The 22,842-nt window shown below is 38.5% G+C and overlaps 1 protein-coding gene across 1 annotated transcript in view; it reads right to left on the bottom strand.

The window, feature by feature from the left end:
- Window positions 1–22,842, bottom strand: part of LOC127644881 (GRAM domain-containing protein 2A-like) — a 38,010-nt gene that overhangs the window by 11,521 nt on the left and 3,647 nt on the right. The window contains exons 2-7 of the mRNA XM_052128308.1: window positions 17,790–17,903; window positions 13,270–13,327; window positions 9,058–9,130; window positions 7,265–7,314; window positions 4,239–4,292; window positions 2,422–2,520 (exon numbers count right to left, since the gene is read on the bottom strand). Of these exons, the coding sequence (XP_051984268.1) occupies window positions 2,422–2,520; window positions 4,239–4,292; window positions 7,265–7,314; window positions 9,058–9,130; window positions 13,270–13,327; window positions 17,790–17,903 (448 nt within the window). The remainder of the gene's footprint in view (window positions 1–2,421; window positions 2,521–4,238; window positions 4,293–7,264; window positions 7,315–9,057; window positions 9,131–13,269; window positions 13,328–17,789; window positions 17,904–22,842) is intronic.

The raw sequence follows: 22,842 nt of genomic DNA, 5'->3' as shown, positions 1-22,842 counted from the left end.
CAAAGCACAGCTTGCTGACTTTAAGCTAGTGCAACTTGGTTTTTCCAGCAGGGACCTTTATCAAGATTGTGCTCTAGCTCAGCAAGGGCCCTTCCAGCTGATCAACCATCTAAACCAGCTCAAACAAGGCAGCTAGAAACCAGCTACCCTGTTCCAACACAATAACACAATTACCACCGTAAGCTGGTTTTATCTGGACTTTCCAGATGGGATAAGAGATAGTGGTGTAACCAGATATACATTTAAGCCCACAAAGTATCTACAGGAAGACAGACCACTTTCATTTAATTTCACTATGCAGACACACATTATATTAATACCAGGAAAAAGATAAAAATTTTTAGGGAACATTAAGAGTGTATGAAAGCTGATCTCGTGGAGGAAAAACAGAAAGAGGCTTTTGGGATTAAAGCAGAACACACTCTCAGCTTTCACATAGGACCCTGATCACTTTGTTCTACATTCACTGTACAGGAAGTGTTTGATTGCCTCTAAGAGAGCTATGATATAAGGATTACAAAGTTATTCACAGGCAATGAAAACAATGTTGAAAAAGAGTGCTCTTATGACTCAGTTAAAACAAGTTTGCACTCACACTAGCCTTAAAATATTCTCCAGCAATATGAGCTAACATAATTCTTAAAGGGATAGTTCACCCAAAAATTCTCTCATCATTTTCTTACCCTCATGCCATCCAAGATATGTATTCTTTCTTTCATTTGCTTAACACAAACAAAGATTTTTAGAAGAATATTTCAGCTCTGTTGGTCCTCACAATGCAAGTGCACAGTGACCAAATCTTGGAATCTCCAAAAAGCATATAAAGGAAGCATTAAAAGGCTCCAGTGGTTAAATCCATGTCCTCTGATGCAATATGATAAGTGAGTGAGAAACAAATCAATATTTAAGTCCTACTATTAATCTCCAATTTCACTTTCAAATTCCTTCCTTTTTTTTTTTTGCCGATTCGCATTCTTCATGCATATCGCCACCTACTGGGCAGGGAGAAGAATTTATCTGTTTCTTACCCACACCTATCATATCACTTCTGAAGAAATGGATTAAACCACTTGAGTCTAATGGATTACTTTTATGCTGCCTTTATGTGCTTTTTGGATTTTATGGACCAACAGAGCTGAAATATACTTCTAAAAACCTTTTTTTGTGTTCTACAGATGAAAGAAAGTCATACATCTGAGATGGCATGAGGGTGAGTAAATGATGAGAGAATTTATTTTTTTGGGTGAACTGTCCCTTTAAGTAAAATGAACTTGATGCTGAATCCACAGACCATAGGAAAGTGAGATTACAAATCTTTAATATTTCAATTGTTTCTACTAGATAGCAATTGGATTTAATGTAGAGCAAATGGAAATTGTCAAGTCTCCTGCTTCTCACGTTTTTAACTTTTCAAGAATCTAAAGTCTGCCATCAAAAGTCTTTGAATGTGAACTCACCAACTTCTTCCAAGACTAAATTATCTAAGCTATGATATCCACTTTTCATACTTATCCATCCTTCTTTTCATTTTGCTATATGAAGGTCACAATTTGTATTTTTTATTTGATCCCCTTTTCTCCTCAATTTGGAATGCCCAATTCCCACTACTTAGTAGGTCCTCGTGGTGGTGCGGTTACCTCAATCCGGGTGGCAGAGGACAAGTCTCAATTGCCTCCACTTCTGAGAGAGTCAACTTGCGCATCTTATCACATGGTTTGCTCTGCATGACACTGCGGTGACTCACAGCATGTGGAGGCTCATACTACTCTCCGCGATCCACGCACAACTTACCATGTGCCCCAATGAGAGCAAGAACCCCTAATCGTGACCACAAGGAGGTTACCCCATGCAACTCTACCCACCTTAGCAACCGGTCACTCAGCAGGCCCTAGATTCAAACTCGCGACTCCAGGGGTGTTAGTCAGCGTCAGGCCTTTATCATTTATTTTCGGCACATTTAAATGACGTTTATGAATAGATTTGACTGTTTTAGCCTTGTCCCAGACCCAGACTTTCAACATTAAATGATAAATTATTGCATGCTTAAGTCTACTTATGCAACTCTTATGCAATTCTGCTTCTCAAGTAACTTGATCTTGTTTTACGGATGCTTAGATGTTTTAGCTGTTTTATAAAGACAATAATACTGATTATGAAAATTATTATTATTTTTATTATTACCATATTTATTGTCAATCTATTAAATAATTATACTTCATTGAAAAACATTCTTACTTCCCTGACAAACAACATTTACAGGTGTTTGCCGATTGAAGACAAACAAATATTCATACTGTGATCCGCAGTCTCAGCGTTGCATCAATTTGCATTTGCACTGTTTTGCAGCTCCGCAGCATATGCCGACTCAGCAATGTATTCTAATCTCTCTGTTCATGACCTTAAAGCCAGATGGACTCATACCTTTTGACTGCTGTCTGTGGTGATAGCCAAACCATTAGGCACAAGACCCGCTGTCTTATGTTTCTTCACCAACCGTACAGACGCTACCTGAATGGCCACCTGAGAGGCGACAGAAAAAGAGAAAGTTCCTTTAAAGTACTGTATGTCTTCAAGAATTATTGTACTTTTTCACTCTAAAGGGAAACTGGACCAGCTACATATACAGTACATACAAAATAACATTGCGCTCAAAGGAACGATATAACCTAACATGTAACTCAGCAGAACAAACAGTCAAAAGTATACAAAACACCATTCATTCTGCAAGCTCATTTTATGAAACGCATCCTGTTATCTAAAATTGTTAGGTAAGCTTTAACTGTTGATAAACTACACTGTCTTATTTTGTTTTGTGGTTCATTCAGCCATTTCTGCACTGATATTCAACCCTGTAACATTCAACCCCGAAACATTTAGGATGTAACCGCTGGTTAAGGCTCTGGGTTACTGACCAAAAGGTCGGGGGTTCAAGCCCCAGCACCGCCAAGATACCACTGTTGGGCCCTTGACCCGATCATGGCTGACCCTGTGCTCTGACCCCAGCTTAGTTAGGATATGCGATAACAACTGCATTTCATTGGCTCTGTACCTGTACTCTGCACAATGACAATAAAGTTGAATCTTAATCTTAATCTTAAAAGGGTTGACACAAATCATGTTTTGAAAGTGATGAAATATAACGTATATAATGTGTGATTAATTACAAAGCAAACTGAAATATGAAATATGCTAAAACAAGAATTCACTCAGATATCTATGACATTTATGAGCACATAAATTCCAAACTTGCTGTAGCAGGGTTGCACTCATAAACTAATGTTAAAGGACTGTTCTCGGTTCAGTAGAAGTTGAACAGCATTTGTGGCATAATGTTGATTACTACAACTGATTGGTGTCAGTCCAGAAGCATTAATATACACATCGTTGCAAAGTTTAGCCACAAGATGTAAACATTATATATGTTAACATGGTTTTAGTGCGATAAAAACGCTTAAAAATCGTTGTGTAAAGTTATATCCAGCATTATAGCTTTGTTGCCATGACAACACAACGCGGTAAACCCTCTACCACACTAATATCATGTTAAAATGTATAATATTTATGCACTGTAACTATAATTTTGAAACGGTGAGTATATTAATGTTTATGGGCTGACCCCATTCGCTTCCACTGGAAGTGCCTTACTGTAAGAGCGACTTTTACATGAACATGGGACGAGTTGACATTATTTTCTGTGGGAATCAACATTATGCTACAAATGTTGTCGATTATGCTCAACTTGTATTGAACCGAAACATTCCTTTAACATACACAACTTTTCATATAAAACATTGTATATATATATATATATATATATATATATATATATATATATATATATATATATATATATATATATAAATCAACATTGAACAACAAAAATGCTGTAAATGTAATGTTCATTGTCCGTTTGTGATAAGTATTGTTGACAAATGATAATGTACAGTATTCAGCTTTACTGTACAGTGATGCCATGATAATTAATTTCTATTGGTTCTTTGTAAGGCTGTTACCACATATTTATGACTGGGGTACTAGTTTAATAATCAGCCATAGAAAAAACAGAATTTTGACTACTAATCTGAATATAGGGGAATGCATCATCCTATGGTGGTTCCCCAATATCGAAGCCTATTTTGATAGGAAATATTCATCTTGAAATTTGTGGTTTCCGAGAAGGACCTTTTAGTCATGTGAGGTAATGGCCTTGAGTGTCTAGCCCAGGACCTGACACTCACCTTGATGTCTTTACCAAAGATGTTGGCATAGAAACACAGCCAGTTTCGGGATATGTGGGTGATTATATAATTAGGGGTACATTTCAGATCAACAAAAAACTGAAAAAATCATTGTGATTTTCTGCAAAATAATCTAGTTGTTTCCATAATATACCCCCATATTGTTCTAAATTCATTAGTTGGCAAGCTTAAGCTCGAATTACTTTTTAAATATTTAAATGAAAATAAATATTCGATTCATTGTTTTGTCAACTGTGTTACAGACAAAAGTGATGTCATAGAAGACATAAATGAAGTACTACACATATGATAAAACATTTGTTTGAAAGTTCTTGAGTCTATTCACCAGGGGTTTTGAGGTTGTCTGTCTAACTGATTTAAAAAATATTAATTTTAAACTGAATAACGGATATTCTTTGGTATACTATCATCAAGGATGGATATTGTTTCAACATAATTCTCCATTACACTGAATTTAGAGTTATTAAATGCTTTAAATGCTTTATGTAATACTGTTCACTCTAGAGATGTCCTTTTTATCATTTTTATTAAATTTTAGCCTACATTTAAAGATTTATGACACAAAAATCACACGTAACACAATTGACAGATAAAGTAACACAGTTGACAGGAGTAACACGGTTGACAAGATGCATTAGGAGAAAAAGAGAAACCTTTCTTTAAAATAAAACCTTTTATTTTGACAAGTGTCTGCAACAAGTAATTAAATATAGCTGCAAGCAGCAATGCGATTCCTCCTCAAAATGGCAAATCATTTAAAATTGATCAGTAGAGGGTTGGGGTTAAACCCTTCCAATGGAGGAATCCAAAAACATGTATTTCTGTCTGAATCCTAAGCTAAACATTTTCAGTGTACAGGAAAATCCATCATACCGGACCTAATGGATCCTTGAGGCTTTTTGTTTCCAATGAGAAATTAGGTATGTACATTAAGTTTCCGACTAATTTGACAAATTGGGTGAAAATGCCATCAGTTTGAAAATTGGACATTTGAGCGTGGTCTGTAAGCCCCCTAAAGATGTATGTGGGCCATTCTTGATTTGTGGGTTCCTGTTGGCCTGTAGTATCAATGTACCAATTTAGAACATTTTTGAACAGAAAATGAGACTTTTGGAAGTGGCCTGTAGCTCCCTAAAGGGCGAATGTGGGCAATTCTTGGTTTGTGGATTCCTGTTGGCTAGTAGTATCAATGTACAAAATGATAAATTTTTTAACCAGAAAATGGGAATTTTGGGCAATGCCTGTAGCGCCCCTAAAGGGCTGAATGTGGGCCATTCTTGGTTTGTGGGTTTCTGCTGGCCTGTATTATCAATGTACCAAATTAGAACATTTTTGACCAGAAAATGGGAATTTTGGGCATGGTTTGTAGCGCCCCTAAGGGTGAATGTGGGCCATTCTTGGTTTGTGGGTTCCTGTTGGCATGTAGTATCAATGTACCAATTTAGAAGATTTTTGACCAGTGACTTTTTGAGCTATTGAGGCTAAAGGAGAATAATAATAATAATAATAAAACTGTCAATTACAATAAATTCCCTCCTATCAGAGGAATCTAATTAACTCTCTTGAAACAATGGAGAAAACAACTTTAAAAAATTCTGTTAATACTTAATTAGTCTCAATCACAAAACAGACTATAAGTATGAATCTCCCTGTACAATTTTGACTCCCTTCTCTGGACTTTCTTCCTTCCAGCAATTCTCTGTCTGATATGATACACAAAGCATTACTTCATTGATCATGTGTTTTCATTTATGCTCACTGGACAGAATTAGGATGACCAGCAATTACTCTAGTCTTTTCACCATAATTTCATAATCAAATCTATTGTTAAAACTATTTTCTGCATGTTGTTCACAAAATCTCTACCTTGACATCAGAGGCTGTGGATCAACTTCAGGACTCAGAGTAACCTGGTTATCTATCACTTGCTATCTCTCTCTGGACTGGTGTTGGGCTTTTCTCCAATATGCTTGTTTCCTTCTCTTCTCCCTCTCACTTAAATCTTTCACTGTCTTCACCTTTCCTAGCTTTTTGTCCTCATGCCACGCACGTCCTTCTGTGTTTCTGTAAATACGCAGCCCTTCTCTCAGGATCAGCATCACGCTGAGCCCTGTACTGGCGCTGCTTCTCAGCTGTGTAATAACAATAGTTTTTATCAACAATACTCAATATAGGCATAAACTATGACAAGAAACCCAGCTAACATTGTCAACCGTGTTAATCCCTGTCAACTGTGTTACACTTGATGGGTAACACAGTTGACAAGTAACACAGCTGACATTTCTTCCATTTTAGGATCTTGTGCTAACTGTAGACCTTGAACATGTCCCCACATTACCTTGATCAACTCGTGTTTTTATACATTTTCTCTACATTTTTGTAAATATAATATCTAAAGTAAGTACACAAGACCATGTTGATAACACGGTTGATGAGCAATTCATCTACTCTATGTGTAGACTATAATAATGATTACAAATTGAAGAGGAGGAGTAGAAACTTAGCACACTGTATTTAAAATTCCCGCCACTGAAGGATGTGACATCACATGATGTTGGACATGTGACTTTGGAACAAACCACTGCTGATTTATAGGGGGTTTGTCAATGGGTAACACAGTTGACAAAGATTTCTTGGACACACACAAAGTTAATAATTTAATAGATATAAATGAGTGAATTAGTTTTTAATATACATTTGCCTTGTTTTAATGATTATTTTTAACAAATAATGATGAAAATAATATATAAAAATATATATTGCAGTGTTAATTTGAAAGGCAAAACTTGACTTTTAGCAAATTGGACAGCACAAAAATGGCAATTTCCAGTACAACATATGCATTTTCTCCTAATTAACTTATGGAACTGGTTTACTTTTCTGCATGAAATAAAGAGAAATGTGCCCAAATATAAAAGTGATCATTGCTTGAAGTGAATATTCAGGGAAAATGATAAATACAACCCAAGGACTTGAAATGTACCCCTAATTATATAATCACCCATGTAGAGTCGGCCTTGCAGCAGTATATCTCGCATTAGGGCACAGGAGTACACTAGACGAGGGGTCACAAGTACACACAAAAGAACTGCATGTAATGCAAGCTGACACTTTCTTGCGAGAGTTCAAGAGGGGTGTCAAATTCCAATGTCACGTTTCACTTAAAGCTGAAGTGTGCCGTTTTTTTTTATTTTACATTCTCCCATCCCAGTTTAATATTCAGAAGCAACTATAGTTTATATTATTATCTCTGTTCGCACAAAATTTAAATGTATTTCGTTTCATTTTAATACAAATAAATATTATGTGTGTCTGTCTTACTTGCACTAGACGAGTATATTTTGACCAGGCGAGATTTTTGTTTATTCAGTTGCCATGACAACTAGGTTCGCGCCTTTCAAGGGCTTCTGAGAACAGAGCGCGAAATTGCGATGCTAGCAGTTTTTGAGGCTAGCTACCAGCAGCTAATGCCCGGATTATACAAAACTGTCTGATTCAATTCAGTGCAAATCATCAGAATAAGGTAAATCCATATAAATGCCCTGGCTATTTTTTATATTGTGCTGTAGGTGTTTTGGGTTTAGTGTTAAAATTGAATGATATCAACATTGAAAATTATTATATATTTTTTTGGTGAATTCCTACATGGAATTCCTACTGTGTTTTTTTTAGTTGGTAGATCTTATTGAGTTGGTCATTTAAAAGTAGATCATCACGCAAAAAAAGCGTGGACACCCCTGGTGTAGAATAACACACTTCACCTTTAAGTCAGAAAATGCAAACTACAATTGAAAACACCAGCCTGATCTCATGAGAAGTGTGTGACTGGCAACAATTATATTACGTGTTCCTTACACGCAGTTCCGAGGTGAAATGTCCATGAGTGGCGCTAAAAGCAAATTTGTATTTTCCCCAAACAGATGAGGTTTTTAAAGTTAATGCTCTACCAATTTGTAAATCAACCAAACCTACCTCCCAACCCTAAACCTAAAGCTAACCGATAGTGTCATAAAAGCAAATGTGACATGAAAAATGCAATAACTGAAGCAATAGGACTCTTTAGGACTCGTACCCTGATCCTTTGCATTGCAAGTGCAACGCTCTATCAGTTGAGCTACTGTGCACTTTTATTGCCCTCAAACAAGATTGTAAATATAGTTGGTTATGTAATGCAAATGTTAAAATGTATCACTTTACAAGTTATGAACTATAGTAAAAGTGTTAAGATGTCATAAGATAGCATTGTGTGAGAAACAGGACGAAAGCGTTTATGAACTGATAATCTGCCGTTTTACCCATGATTTCTTTGAAAAAGTATAAAAGTCATTTCACCAGTAAACTGCCGCAATACGTACAATGAGCCAACTATCAATAAATCACAAATACTATTTAAAGGAATAATTAAATTAAAATGAATTTTCCGTCATCATTTACTCACCCTCATGTTGTTCCAAACCTTTGACTTTCATCTGAGAAACACAAAAGGAGATTTACAGCTTCAGTCACCATTTACTTTCATTGCATTGTTTTTCCACACAATTAAAGTGAACGGTGACTTGCCAACTAACCTATCTTCTCTTTTTGTGTTCTTAAAAGAGGTATCGCAGGTTTGTAACAACATGATGGTGAGTATATGATGACAGAATTTTCATTTTTATGTGAACGATCCCTTTAAATAGCTAGTGCTGCAAGATAATAATAAAGTCACAAGGTCAACATACAATGAAATAGAGTGCAGAGATGTAGCATAAGCAATATGCAAGGTACACATGCAACAATAAAGACACCAAACTCTTACCTTTCATGAGCAGCTCATCTTTGGGAACAGTCTGGAAGAGCTTGTGGTACTGTGCATTGTACTTGCTGACGGTCTGTGAGGAGGGAGACGAGAGGGAGATCAACTGCTTGGCACAGCTCTTCTGCAGCCTGCCTTGTTCTCGCAAAGGATGCGAGCTCTGCGCCAAGCTCAGCATGCTGACATGACACCAATGCTGCACACACACCCAGAGGTAGCCGTTGTGTTTGCACTGCAGATACCCAGTCCCTCTTAGTCTCCCAGGAGCCGACTCAATTTTTCTCTTCCTGTGAGCTAATACGGTGTCTCTTCTTTCTTCAGAAGCATCTCTCTCTCTCTCTCTCTCTCTCTCTCTCTGTGTGTGTCTGTCTCTCTTGCTCGCCCCATTCACGCCCCGTCACATGCAGCAGAAACACCCAATTCACCATAGTGGAAAAAATTGAGGGCTCGTTTCTAGCACATCTACCCTCACTAGGGCTCTCACTGGTGCTTTCTGCAGCGCAACGCTTTTCAGACTGATGCATAACAGATCATTTAGATAATGTTCATTATCTAGATGGGCTGATCATGTTAGTGAGTGTTCTGGGATTGTTTAACTCTGCCTGTACAAGGACACTGTTGGTTTATACTTTGTAATAAAGCATATTGTACACTATAGCCAGTGCTAGGTTGTACCGGATTACATATTGATTATGAAATTAGGTTACAAAATTAAATTACTTGCTGTAATTATATAACATTTCATTTGAAAATACTCATAATCAGATTACAGCTACTTTTGTATGGATTACGTGATTACATATTAATCAGGCAAAGGCTGTAAATTGGTCAATTAATTGGTCCCTTTGGGGGATTGTGATGTTGATTTACAAATATAAGTGGTATGATCTGTTGTAACACATGGCCGGTGTTTGTAATGCCAAAAAAACCTGGATTAAAACAGATGAATATAACAGATGAGTTTAAATGAGTCTACTCCCTCGGGTTATTGTTAAAAACACGAGCCTCGTGTGTCGTGTTTATAACGGTCGAGGAGGTGGTGTTGCTACAATTTACAATGATATTTTCAGTGTTACTCAAAGGTCTGGATACAAGCTGAATTCTTTAAACTGATAATGCTTAATGTGACATCGTCAGACATAAATAAAAAATATTTGTTGTCTTTTGCTCTTGCAACAGTATATAGACAACCAGGGCCATATTCTGATTTCCTTGGAGAATTTGTTTCTGCCAGATCTAGTAGTTGCTGTGGATAGCGCTTTAATCATCGGTGACTTCAATATCCACATAGATAACAGAAATGATACACTGGGATTAGCATTTAGCGATATTCTCAACTCTGTGGTTAGACAAAATGTGAATCTCCAAAGTGTGCACACACTGGCATCCTCGCATGCCCAGGACCAGAGCTGGGAGGCTTCGGACAAGGTGATGTGCCGTCGGACACGCTCCACGGACCCCTGGGCTGATTAGATGAGTCGCCCTACCATGTCACGGCTGACAGGCTAGAGGACACCAAGGATGTCACTGCCCCTCGTGCAGTGGACCCTGAAGGGGAGCATGTGCGGCCGACGGACCCAGCTCATGCCAGGGCCAATCCATGGACACTACCCCGCCCCTCACGGAGACCTGTCTCACCGCGAGGATGCCAGATTCCCCCTTGGTTATGAACACTATTCCCCTTGGACACCAAGTTATTTTGATTATTATTTCCAATAAATGCCTCTCCGAGGCTTGACGCCACACCCACTGTGTCTGTCTTGTGCTCACCCCGCCACATTTACAGCTGCTTTGAACCACGCCTGTTGTGAAAAGCGTTTTACAAATACATTTGACTTGACTTGTCCTAGTAACAGCGGTTTGATTCTGCCTTATGTCCACCTTTTCCCCATCCAATTTCATGTTTCCATTCTTAAAATGTCCTTTGATACTACTTAAATAGACTTTAATAGATAAACATTTACATAAATGTTGATTTCATTTCAGTAAATTTTTTAACTGTATTACCATAGCCCTAGTTATACTGTAGTAACCATGTTTTTTTTTGTCAGAAACCATAGTTTTAATGCAATTTACAATGGTGTTACTGAAGTAAAATAGTGGTAATATAGTAACCATGGTTAATTTTGTGGTTGCTGTAAATTTACAACAGAATACCATGGTGAAACAGTGGTTACTGTAGTAAAACCAAGGTTATTTTTAAGGTAATTTTAAGGTAGGGGTTAATGAAGTGTGTCTGTGGGACTCAAAATAAACACAATAAATGCACTGCAGTGATGCTCATAATGTATGTTATTATTTAAATATGGGTGCAATTAGTATCTACCATTATTTGCACAAGGGTTGGGATTCAAACAATATCTGCCAAGAAAAAAAAATAAAAAATTACAAAAAATCATAACAATACTTACATTTTAATCCATTACATTTTCTTCAATGCATTTAAGCAACAATATCTCAAAATGGTACAAGCTTAGCATATGACATAAAATAAACAAAAATTAGGTCACAAGTAATCCAAAAGCAACCAGATTAAATTACCTTAAAAAAAAAAAGATCAAATAGATTACGTTACAGAGAACAATTTTAGGCATATCATTTGTAATCAGTACCAGATAACAACAGAAGTAATCTACCCAGCACTGACTATAACCATTGTTATGTATGTATTTCAATGCACTGATTCAGGGTGCAGTTTTGGCCATTGTGCTAGTAATCTCAGTGACCTTAACTTGAACTTTTCTTGTTTCTTAAAACAATAAAGCTACATATTTGTACATTCAGTGGCACCAAAAATACTCAGACACTTAATTCACACTTTAATAGGTATGAAGGCACTCAAAAAAAAATTCTAGAAAAATTAAGATTTAAACAAATGGTTTAAATCAAATTTATTTCAATATTTTGAACATTGTATGAAATGAGTTCAATTAATGGCCAAGCAAATGTAGCTGTTTTGCCATTTACCAAACTTTATTGTTTAAAACGTCAACATTTCGTTAAGTATGTTTTAAAAGTTCATACTCATTCATTTTAATAAAATACATGACATGTATTCTGAATTCATAATAGGTAAACAATTTAAATAGAGACTGAAAATCTCAGTCTCAGAGTGTGCCATTGCATTATAAAAGAAAGTATCAAACCAAGCAGCATTTATTTTAAAGAAAGACATCGCAAGCACACTCGTTCTTCATCAAGAGAAGTATATGTTTCCCATTTTGTTCAATTTGTTTATGACAGAATTTCATAAAAGGAATATCCCGTGATCAATACTTTGAGTTAAGCTCAATAGACAGAACCACAGAAAATATTTTCAACTTACAGCACTTACAATGGAAGCGAATGGGGCCAGTCCATAGACATTAAAATACAATGTAAAGGGATAAATAATAGTTTAATATAAAACTGAACCAAAAAGACAAACACACATACAGGTGTCGGACAGCTCTCTCTCTCTCTCTCTCTCTCTCTCTCTCGCTCTCTCACTGCCGTCCTCGGTCGGTCTTTATCCCTCTCAAGGTCTAATTAGACTGATTAGGGGTCGTCTAGTGCTGGACTGGTAATCTGTCATAGCGTGCATTTTCACGGTGGGAAGACGCTCTTTGGGGCAGATCAGGGGTGGACTGGCCATCCGGAGAACCGAGCGGGCCAGTGGGTCGGCCGTGAAACGTGCCAAATGGGTAAAACTAAAACGAGCTGCAGAACGGACCACAAAACAGCGCCGGGATATGCAGAAAAGGACAGTGAACACCCACCCCAACTCTCCAAGATTGAGCTTATCTACTATAGAACCCGGAACATTCCTTTAAATAAAGTGGACAAAGCACCTTGATAAAAACAAAACTTCTCATCTGATTGTAAATAGATTAAAATGCTTAAAAAAAAAATAATCTGCTTTTTAGTATAAAGAAACAACAAAGTCCTCTTGGCAGCAATTTTCATGTCCATGTAATAAATCTATTAAATGACTTTCCTCTGGGACAGAAGAGGCACAGCATACAGAGATTGATCTGGTTAAGAAAAGTGAAGTTATTTCTAAGAAAATCTCTAACATAATTTGTTTACAAATGCCACTTGGTTTGATACTTTGCTATCCAATGACATCCACTCCATTTTAAGTGTCATCCTTGTTCAAATACTTTTTGGGGCTGGTGTATTTTCAGGTTAGAAACTACGTAAGAAGACTTACGCTTGACATGATTTGGTACTTACAGATCCACGATAGCATTTCTTGAGATCCTCAAATGACAGGTCATCTATTAGGTGCACCCTGTGAAGAACAGAGAAAGATGTACGGGGTTGAAATTAATTGAAAAATATTAAAGGAATAGTTCACTCAAAAATGAAAATGATTTGTATGAGGAACCCACCAAAGTCTTTATTCAGTGACAATTTTCACCTCATGTGAACTATTAACTTGAGAACTGCTGTAAACGGATCATATACGCCTTACATTTCGGTTTGTTCCTCACACAAAGCTAACGTGTGCCTCTAGAAACTTGGAATATAGCACATGTGTCATATGGACTACATTTATGATGCTCTTTTGGTGATTTTTTGTCATTTCTGGAGCTTAACAGATCACTAAAGTATCATTGTATAAAGAAGACTTGCATCAAGATTCTTCTGAATATTTATGTTTTTTGTTCCACGCATTTTTTTTTATACACATCTGGAACAATATGAAGGTGAATAAATGACGAATTTTCATCTCAGCAACCAAAATGATTTAATTTGAATCAGAAGTGCTGCCCTCATATTTTGAAACTACAGTGAAACAAGCTCAAATGTAAACTGGAACAAAAGTAATATTTTAAACATACCTTCAGCCCTAAATGCCCTCATAAAAATACATAAAACTGAGCTAACAAGGATATCTCGCACCATGGTCTGGAACGGAGCTTGGTATGTATTCTACGCTTACACAAGACAGTGCAAACACAGCCTTGTTAACCGCAGGCTGAACTCGTGATGAAAAGCACGTAACAATGTTTCTATTACAGAAACATGGCGATGACTATACAGCCCTACAAATGAGCTCAACCTTGACAGCTTCAGGGAAAGTGGTGCTCCAATAATGACTCTGGCACAAATGAGGATTTAGGGCAAAAGATTCATGTGAAACAGAAATCAGCACACGTTAATGCAGTTATAACCATGATCACAAACATGATCTCAGGGGAAGTTGACATGTTGATTCCGAAAGTTCATGTACACTGAAATCAACACCAACAATCTGGGGTGGCTGTGGCTCAGGTGGTTGAGCGGGTTGTCCACTAATCGCAGGGTTGGTGGTTCGATTCCTGGCCCACATGACTCCTTGGGCAAGACACTGAACCCTGTGGTGAGTGGTGGTGGCGTAGTGGGCTAAAGCACAGAAATGGTAAGCAGAAGGTTGCCGGTTCGATCCCCACAGCCAACACCATTGTGTCAGTGGGACAGTGGTGGCTCAGTGGTTGAGGCTCAGGGTTACTGACCAGAAGGTCAGGGGTTCAAGCCCCAGCACCACCAAGATGCCACTGTTGGGCCCTTGAGCAAGGCACTTAACTCCAGGTTGCTCCGGGGGGATTGTCCCTGTAATAAGTGACTGTAAGTCGCTTTGGATAAAAGCGTCTGCCAAATGCATAAATGTAAATGTGTCCTTGAGCAATGCACTTAACTCCAGGTTGCTCCGGGGGGATTGTCCCTGTAATAAGTGACTGTACGTCGCTTTGGATAAAAGCGTCTGCCAAATGCATAAATGTAAATGTAAATGTGTCCTTGAGCAATGCACTTAACTCCAGGTTGCTCCAGGGGGATTGTCCCTGTAATAAGTGACTGTAAGTCGCTTTGGATAAAAGCGTATGCCAAATGCATAAATGTAAACGTAAACAATCTCAGAGACACGTGTTCTGGTCCAATAGAAACCAGGAAGTTATCGCGTTTAAATATATAAAGGTGAATGCCATTCAGTGGTTGCATTTCACTCAAAACTTACATTTTTACTACATTAGGATTAGGGTTGTGTTAAGGGTTTGATAGTAGATTTCATAAAATATGAATTCCTACTGACTGTCTTACAATATTAACAACTAAAAATACTGGCTTTTTGCATCATTCTAGGGATGTCCACTCACATGTGTTTATATGCTCAGCAACAATTTCAGCTTTGGCCACTGGGGGCAGTGATTAGAAGTTTGGTCAGCACAGACCAATTTCAGCAGCAAAACTATCAACCTACTGTAGCTGAATTCATATTGTGATCGGTGAGCCCAAAAGCTCCTACCACAACTTCCGCCCCACCTTCTGTCTCTCACTGTTCAGACAAACTAATCAATAACTAGTCTGCCCTGCCCAAAACTCGTGCCAATGGTTGTACTAGAAGTTAGGGTTGCATGGTATACTGGTGATACGGTAGCATCGCAATGCTGAAACATCAAAATACTGGCAATGCCACAATATTTTTTAAACGGCAGTACCGTTAATACGGTAGTACTGTAATGGGGCTTTTCCACTGCACGTTACGGTTCGACTCAACTCTGCTCACTTTACTTTTCTGAGCTTGCTTTTCCACAGCGGTTTAGTGCAGCCTCAACGTGGGTGAGATTATAGGCTGATCGTCATTGTTGCGCCGCCTCTACTGCCATGACATCATCTTAAACGTGATACAAACACACAACAAAGGAGCAATGTAGGATATTGAAGGAATGGTGTTTTGATTCTCGGCATAAAATAACAGGAGAGTTTGGGAAATCATACACCAAAGTGCAGACGAGGACATCACTGTGACATCATAGCTCGACGACACACGAGGGTAAGCTAACCTGCCGTCTAGCTTGATTCTCTCTGACCAATCAGTGATCTGCAGGATTTTGACGTCACATTTAGTATCGACAAGGCTCGCTTGGAACCTCGACCGAGGTGGTACTAAAAAAGTATCAGGCACCAGGTACTATCCAAAAAAATATATTGCACCCTTTATGTTTTCAAATGATAAGACCACAGATGTGAACTGCTGCTATGTGGCAAAAGAAAAGCTCAGGTGTGTTAAAGTATGGAAAAAATATATTTGTAAAGATAACTTTGCATGTCTGCTTATGTAACGGGAGCCAGCTGGTACGTGATAGTTGTGCGGTATGAGTAAACCTCACTCCTCTATCGCACAGTTGTCATGAAAAGAGAGCTGAGCTGGAAGGCAAAGCTCTCGATCTACCGGTCAATTTTCATTCCTACCCTCACCTATGGTCATGAAGGCTGGGTCATGATCGAAAGAACTAGGTCGCGAGTACAAGCGGCTGAAATGGGCTTCCTCAGAAGGGTGGCGGGCTTCTCCCTTAGAGATAGGGTGAGGAGCTCAGTCATCCGTGAGGAGCTTGGAGTAGAGCCGCTGCTCCTTTGCGTCGAAAGGAGTCAGTTGAGGTGGTTTGGGTATCTGGTAAGGATGCCCCCTGGGCGCCTCCCTAGGGAGGTGTTTCAGGCATGTCCAGCTGGGAGGAGGCCTCGGGGAAGACCCAGGACTAGGTGGAGAGATTACATCTCCACACTGTCCTGGGAACGCCTTGGGGTCCCCCAGTCAGAGCTGGTTAATGTGGCTCGGGATAGGGAGGTTTGGGACCCCCCGCTGGAGCTGCTGCGTCCCGACTTCAGATAAGCGGTTGAAGATGGATGGATGGATGGATGGATTTCTCCCAAAAGTAGGGCTCATTTATGAATCCCAGAGAAGGGTTTGAGTAAAGCAATTAGTAATCGAATTACTTTTTGGATTAAGTAATCAGTTCGGTCATCTGAATACAGTTTTAGTAAATTTTTTGTTTGTAGTGGGATACTTTGAGTAAAATACACCAACACAGCAAAAAGGTCAGTCTGAGCCTCAGATAGCATGTCCTTGGGTCTGCCATAACAATTGCATAAAAATGGCTGGAGCTTTCTCAAAAATGCAACCTCTATTCTGATTGGCTGGCTGGCTGTGTTTTTCCTGCACTGTGGCTGATTTATTGATTGTATTTGACAGGTTAAAAACAAATGATCTGTGTTATGGTCTTTCCCATTCATTTTCAATGGTCGGTCAATTTTGACCGCAAAATCAAAAGGTGTCGCTTTTTTTTTTTACGATCACTTCAGACTTAATGATTCATGCCAAAATGTATATATATATGTATGTGCATTCATATAACAAGTGTAGGATAAGTCGCTAAGTCTTGTACCGCTCAGATAAAGGCAACAGTGATTCTGGTCAAAAATGGCCGAAGACCATAGGAGGGTTAAACATATTCTCTGAAACACTTTTCACAAAAAGGTTTTTGTTTTTCTACTCAGTGAATTCAAAATAATGTCCTTGTTCATTGTCGCATTCAAGCCATACACTCACACGCAACACACGTTTCTGCATCATAAGGAGCCACACACCCTTCAGCTGTTGCAGAAAAGCAAACAGACATAAACATAATTCCTGTATTAAATGTATTCTACATAATAATATTTTAACAAAGTTTAACCCAAGTAATGTGCTTTAAAGCAATCAACTTAAAAATTGAAAGTCAGTAACTGTAATCTGTGTACAAACATTTTAAATGTAATGTGTTACACTGCTTTTTGACTAAGAAGTAATTAAATTACAATAACCAATAATTACTTTGTAATCAGTTTATACCCAACACTGCCCTTTAGTGACTTTTGTGGTTTCTATGACTTGATCTTCCTGTAAATCAACTGGTTCTATAGCAACTCATGGGTTTGAGTATGTCATAACTTGCCTGAAATGTGTAGGGCTGTGCGTGTCATCGTCCTTGGGGAGCTCTGACAGATTGTGAGCTGTTACGAGCTTGATGTCTTCAGTCTGATCTTGCTGATCACTCATGGTCTTAAGCCTGCAGTATACACAAACACACAAAATAACACATCCACATGGATGTAACCTGCTTCTAATGAGCAAACATGCCAATGAACAATGCCGTGCTTAGCATTTTTTAAAAGAACTCTTTATTTCTGGGGCACAATTAAATGGACTACTGGCACGGCCACCTTTAACACTGCATGTTGTTTTGGCCTATTTTGGCTCAACTCTTCTCGCTTTACTTTTCTGAGCTTGCATTTACACTGCAGTTTAGTGGGAGGGATTATAGGCTGATCATCATAGTTGCGCCGCCTCTACTGCCATGACATCATCTTAAACACGACACAAACTGACCATAAACAATAACACGACAGCTAGCTGTTAGATACTAGCTCATTGTGCTGCATAAAGCAGTTGTTGCATGGTGATTTCACACAAGTGTAACAGTTAAATTGGTCTGGTTGTTTTAGAAGCAATCTTTCAGTAGCTGGTCAACTAAATAAAGTGAAGCTTTAGATTGAAGAGTATAGTGTTAACATAACAAAACATACAGTACCATCCTCCCTCGTGGATCAACGCCAGTCTAGGACACTCTCCCTCCCATTGCTCGCCAGTTTTGATAGTGTCCATTTGGTCGAACCACTTCCACTTTTATGTTTTTTTTTTTACTTTTCCCTACACTGTTGGTAGGTCTGGTGGTAGCTGTGTGCGGCCAACAGATGATAGACTTCCTGAGAGACTTTTTAATTTCGCTCATCGCTAACGAGTGGACCATCTGCACCTCATTTATTGACCACGGCATGGTTTTACGCACAGCCATTTCTTTTTTTCACAATTTGAAAGGCCCTTGAACAAATGATACTGTTATTGCTGTAGCAAACTTTAAAACTAGCGGGTTGATGTCGCGTTTCGGAAATCCAGTGACGCAGGTAGTGACGATTCTCCCTGTCCAATCAGTGATCTGCAAGGTTTTGACGTCACATATAGTATCGGCTCGGCTCGCTTGGAACCTCGACCGAGGTGGTACTAAAAAAAGTATCAGGCACCAGGTACTATCCACAGTGGAAAACCCCAAAAAAGCAAGCAGAGTCAAGTTGAGTCGCAGTGAAAAGCCCCTTATGTTCCCTTGTTATCCTTAATTGGAAAGCATAATTATGCATCAGTCTGTGTCATTTATGTGTGCAATGACACTTTTTTTCTGTTTTTGAAGGTCAAAGCACTTGATCTGCTGCTTAATGTGCCCCAGAGACAGCATCCTGCCAAGTGGCACATATGCAGCTGGTGTGCTGCACCTTGAAATCGCTTAACTAACAGTGACACTGATGGCGTTGTGCTAATGTACCTACAGGACTGAAATGAAAGGAGGGTAGAATGCAAGGGACACTAACTTACCACGAGCAATGTTTTCAAATGTAATGTAGGAATGACAAATATAAAGACCAAATCCTAAACTGGGAGATCACACAGCAAGTACACATACTGTAGAGAATCGTTAATCAAAGTCAAAGCCAATCACAGGACAACAGACACAGTGAGAGAGCGTGTCTGTTCTTAAAAGGATAGTTCCGCAAAAATATTTATTCTTTTATCATTTGGAAAACAACATGTTTGGAAAACCTTAGGGTAAGTCAATTATGACAGAAATTCATTTTTGGGCAAACTATTTCCCTAATAATGGACATGAATAAAGCTGCCCTATTTGTTAAAGCTAATCAGGGCCCTTTCCATTCTCTCGATATTAAAGCGTATTTACTAGGTCGAACCATCAGAGGATAACTCCTAATAGGTTTAGCCAAATCAACTTTAGCTCTGCAGCCACGAAATCCTCCCTTAAAGACACACAGTCATTTTCCTGCTACCCGGCCATTGAGGTCAAAATTGGCACGAGGGGGAAAAGTTGTTGGTAAGAAGCTATAAGGGCATGCAGGGGAACCATGTTTGCTCTAAATGGCACTCATGTTATGTCTGAAACAAAGCAAGTTTTGGAGATATGATAGGCCTTTGTTTGATATTTCTAAATCAATGTACAGAAAACCCACAAAACGTTCTTCATGCTCATGTAGAAATGTTCACTATTGTCCATTTAGTGCCAGGATGAGCCTGCAGGAAGGGTACCACATGAGGGAGGAGGATGTGTTCCCTGTAACGCACAACACTGAGATTGCCTGCAATGACAACAAGCTCAGTCCGATGATGCTGTGACACGTCGCCCCAGACCATGATGGACCCTCCACCTCCAAATCAGTCCCGCTCCAGAGTACAGGCCTCGGTGTAACACTCATTCCTTCGACGATAAACATGAGTCCGACCATCACCCCTGGTGAGACAAAACCACATCTCGTCAGTGAAGAGCACTTCTTGCCAGTCCTGTCTGGCCCAGCGAAGGTGGGTTTGTGCCCATTGGCGACGTTGTTGCCGGTGATGTCTGGGAAGGACCTGCCTTACAACAGGCCTACAAGCCCTCAGTCCAGCCTCTCTCAGCCTATTGCAGACAGTCTGAGCACTGATGGACGGATTGTACATTCCTGGTGTAACTCGGGCAGTTGTTGTTGCCATCCTGTACCTGTCCCGCAGGTGTGATATTCAGATGTACCAATCCTGTGCATGTGTTGTTACATGTGGTCTGCCACTGCGAGGACCATCAGCTGTCCTTCCTGTCTCCCTGTAGTGCTGTCTTAGGCGTCTCACAGTACGGACATTGCAATTTATTGCCCTGGCCACATCTGCAGTCCTCATGCCTCCATGCAGCATCCTTAAGGCACGTTCTCAAAGATGAGCAGAGACCCTGGGCATCTTTCTTTTGGTGTTTTTCAGAGTCACTAGAAAGGTCTCTTTAGTGTCCTAAGCTTTTATAACTGTGACCTTAATTGCCAACCATCTGTAAGCTGTTAGTGTCTTAACGACCGCTCTATTTGGAAGTTTAAGCTGAACATAAAAATGAATGAATTCCTTTGCATTTGAGAAGAAACATCAAACCAATGTGCATATATTGTAAAGAACAATAACATAAGTACACTTTTCAAGCACAAGTTTTAACAAAAATAATATTTTTACATTTTAAATGATAAAACAACAGATATATGGTATGAAATTAAGATTATTTGTACGATTGATAATGGCTTCATAAAAGATTACAAGTTCAGTTGAACATCCGTAGCACTTCTTGACAACATCTGGGCACAGAATCGATACGTTTCTGTAAAAGCTGTCGTGAAAGTTTCCTCCAGGTTTCAGACACCAAAGCTTTCAGATCATCCACACTAGATCATTGACAATATATATATCAGCTTCACAGAGACTTGAGGGTTATCATAAAACAAAATAATGACCTACATGTTGATTACAAAACCTGACTGATATGGTGGACAAAACATTTTGAAATATTAATAATATTTACTGCTTATTTTTATTTCATAAATAATAATAAAATAGTATTCTACACTACTCATGTCATCGTTTCTTTTTTCAAGAATTAACGAGACTGCTTTTTTATTTTCAAGATTTTTTTGGCCATTTAAACATGTTTTAATTCATGCAGTAGTATCTTTGCATATTTTGCAAGCAAGTGCAAAAAGAGAGAGGTTAAATTAAAATGACTAAATATTAACATGAGGGATTAAAGGGGCTGCAAGTAAAAAAACAAATGTTGTGTCATAACTTGTTAATCTTAATTGTCTACAGCAGAGAATAAAAGCAGGTTCGCTGAATTTATTGTGCAAATGGGCCTCAGGGGGTTCACAGCAATAACATGAGGCAGCTGTACTGCAGGCCCATTCTCATGAAACATCTGCAGGCTGTGACTGCACCCCAGGCAGTAACAGGAGAGAGCGCTTTCTGATGGGTACGTTGCAAGCCATTCACACTGCATTATGCACTCTTATTGTATTCACCTCCTATTATGGAGACATACAGGTGAGCTTATTTTGATATCTTATTGTGTGATGGGTAGAGTAAGGTGTACTGGGACTTTCCAGGAACACCCAACATTTTTTTTAACTCCTATTTAAACGACTCCCATATCTCATGTACATCACTTTTGTTGAAATTATTGCATAGACTTTAGTCCCAGCATTTTCTAAGTGACATACATTGTAAGAAACATGCTAGATGTTTTAAAAGGCATTGTAAGAATTCCTTCTTTGACTAATTCAGTGTTCAATGTAGGCTAATTCAGTGTTTGGTACTCTAATGTAACAGTTAAACTGTCTGTGCCTTTCTTAATTTGTTATTCGCTTTGGATAAAAGCATCTGTTAAATGACTAAATGTGAATATAATAGAGTATTTAATGGTTTATTCAAAGCTAATACACAGTATATTGACTGTCATCTAAATATTTGCACGGAGGCAGTTGGTTTTTTTAAATAAAGTACTTTCACAAATTTGTGGTGACAGCAATATGATAAAAGACATATAGAATAAATATACAAAAATATACAATGAGCAGTTAAATTCAATAATAAGCTACAAATAATCACAATAAACAGTTGTTTCGCCAAGTAATAAGCTAACTGTCAAACTGTTAACATCAGACTTTTCTAAATTTGGCTAATTCGGTGAAATTGTCAGGATTCGTATGACTTTTCTAAATTTGGCTAATTCGGTGAAATTGTCAGGATTCGTATGACTTTTCTAAATTTGGCTAATTCGGTGAAATAGTCAGGATTCGTATGACTTTTCAAAATTTGGCTAATTCTGTGAAATAGTCAGGATTCATATTACTTTTCTAAATTTGGCTAATTCTGTAAAATAGTCAGGATTAGCATGACTTTTCAAAATTTGGCTAATTCTGTGAAATAGTCAGGATTCATATTACTTTTCTAAATTTGGCTAATTCTGTGAAATAGTCAGGATTCGTATGACTACGTATGTTTTTTTGAAAACTAGTTCCAGGGTAATATAACACAAAGTGTAACGGGAGGCAGCTGCTATGTGATAGCTGTGCGGTATGTGTAAACCTCACTCCCCTGCCCTC

This window comes from Xyrauchen texanus, chromosome 1, assembly GCF_025860055.1.
Source record: "Xyrauchen texanus isolate HMW12.3.18 chromosome 1, RBS_HiC_50CHRs, whole genome shotgun sequence".
Classification (NCBI taxonomy): domain Eukaryota; kingdom Metazoa; phylum Chordata; class Actinopteri; order Cypriniformes; family Catostomidae; genus Xyrauchen; species Xyrauchen texanus.
The sequence above is the reverse complement of the archived record's forward strand: the minus strand, read 5'-3'. Positions and strand labels throughout refer to the sequence as shown.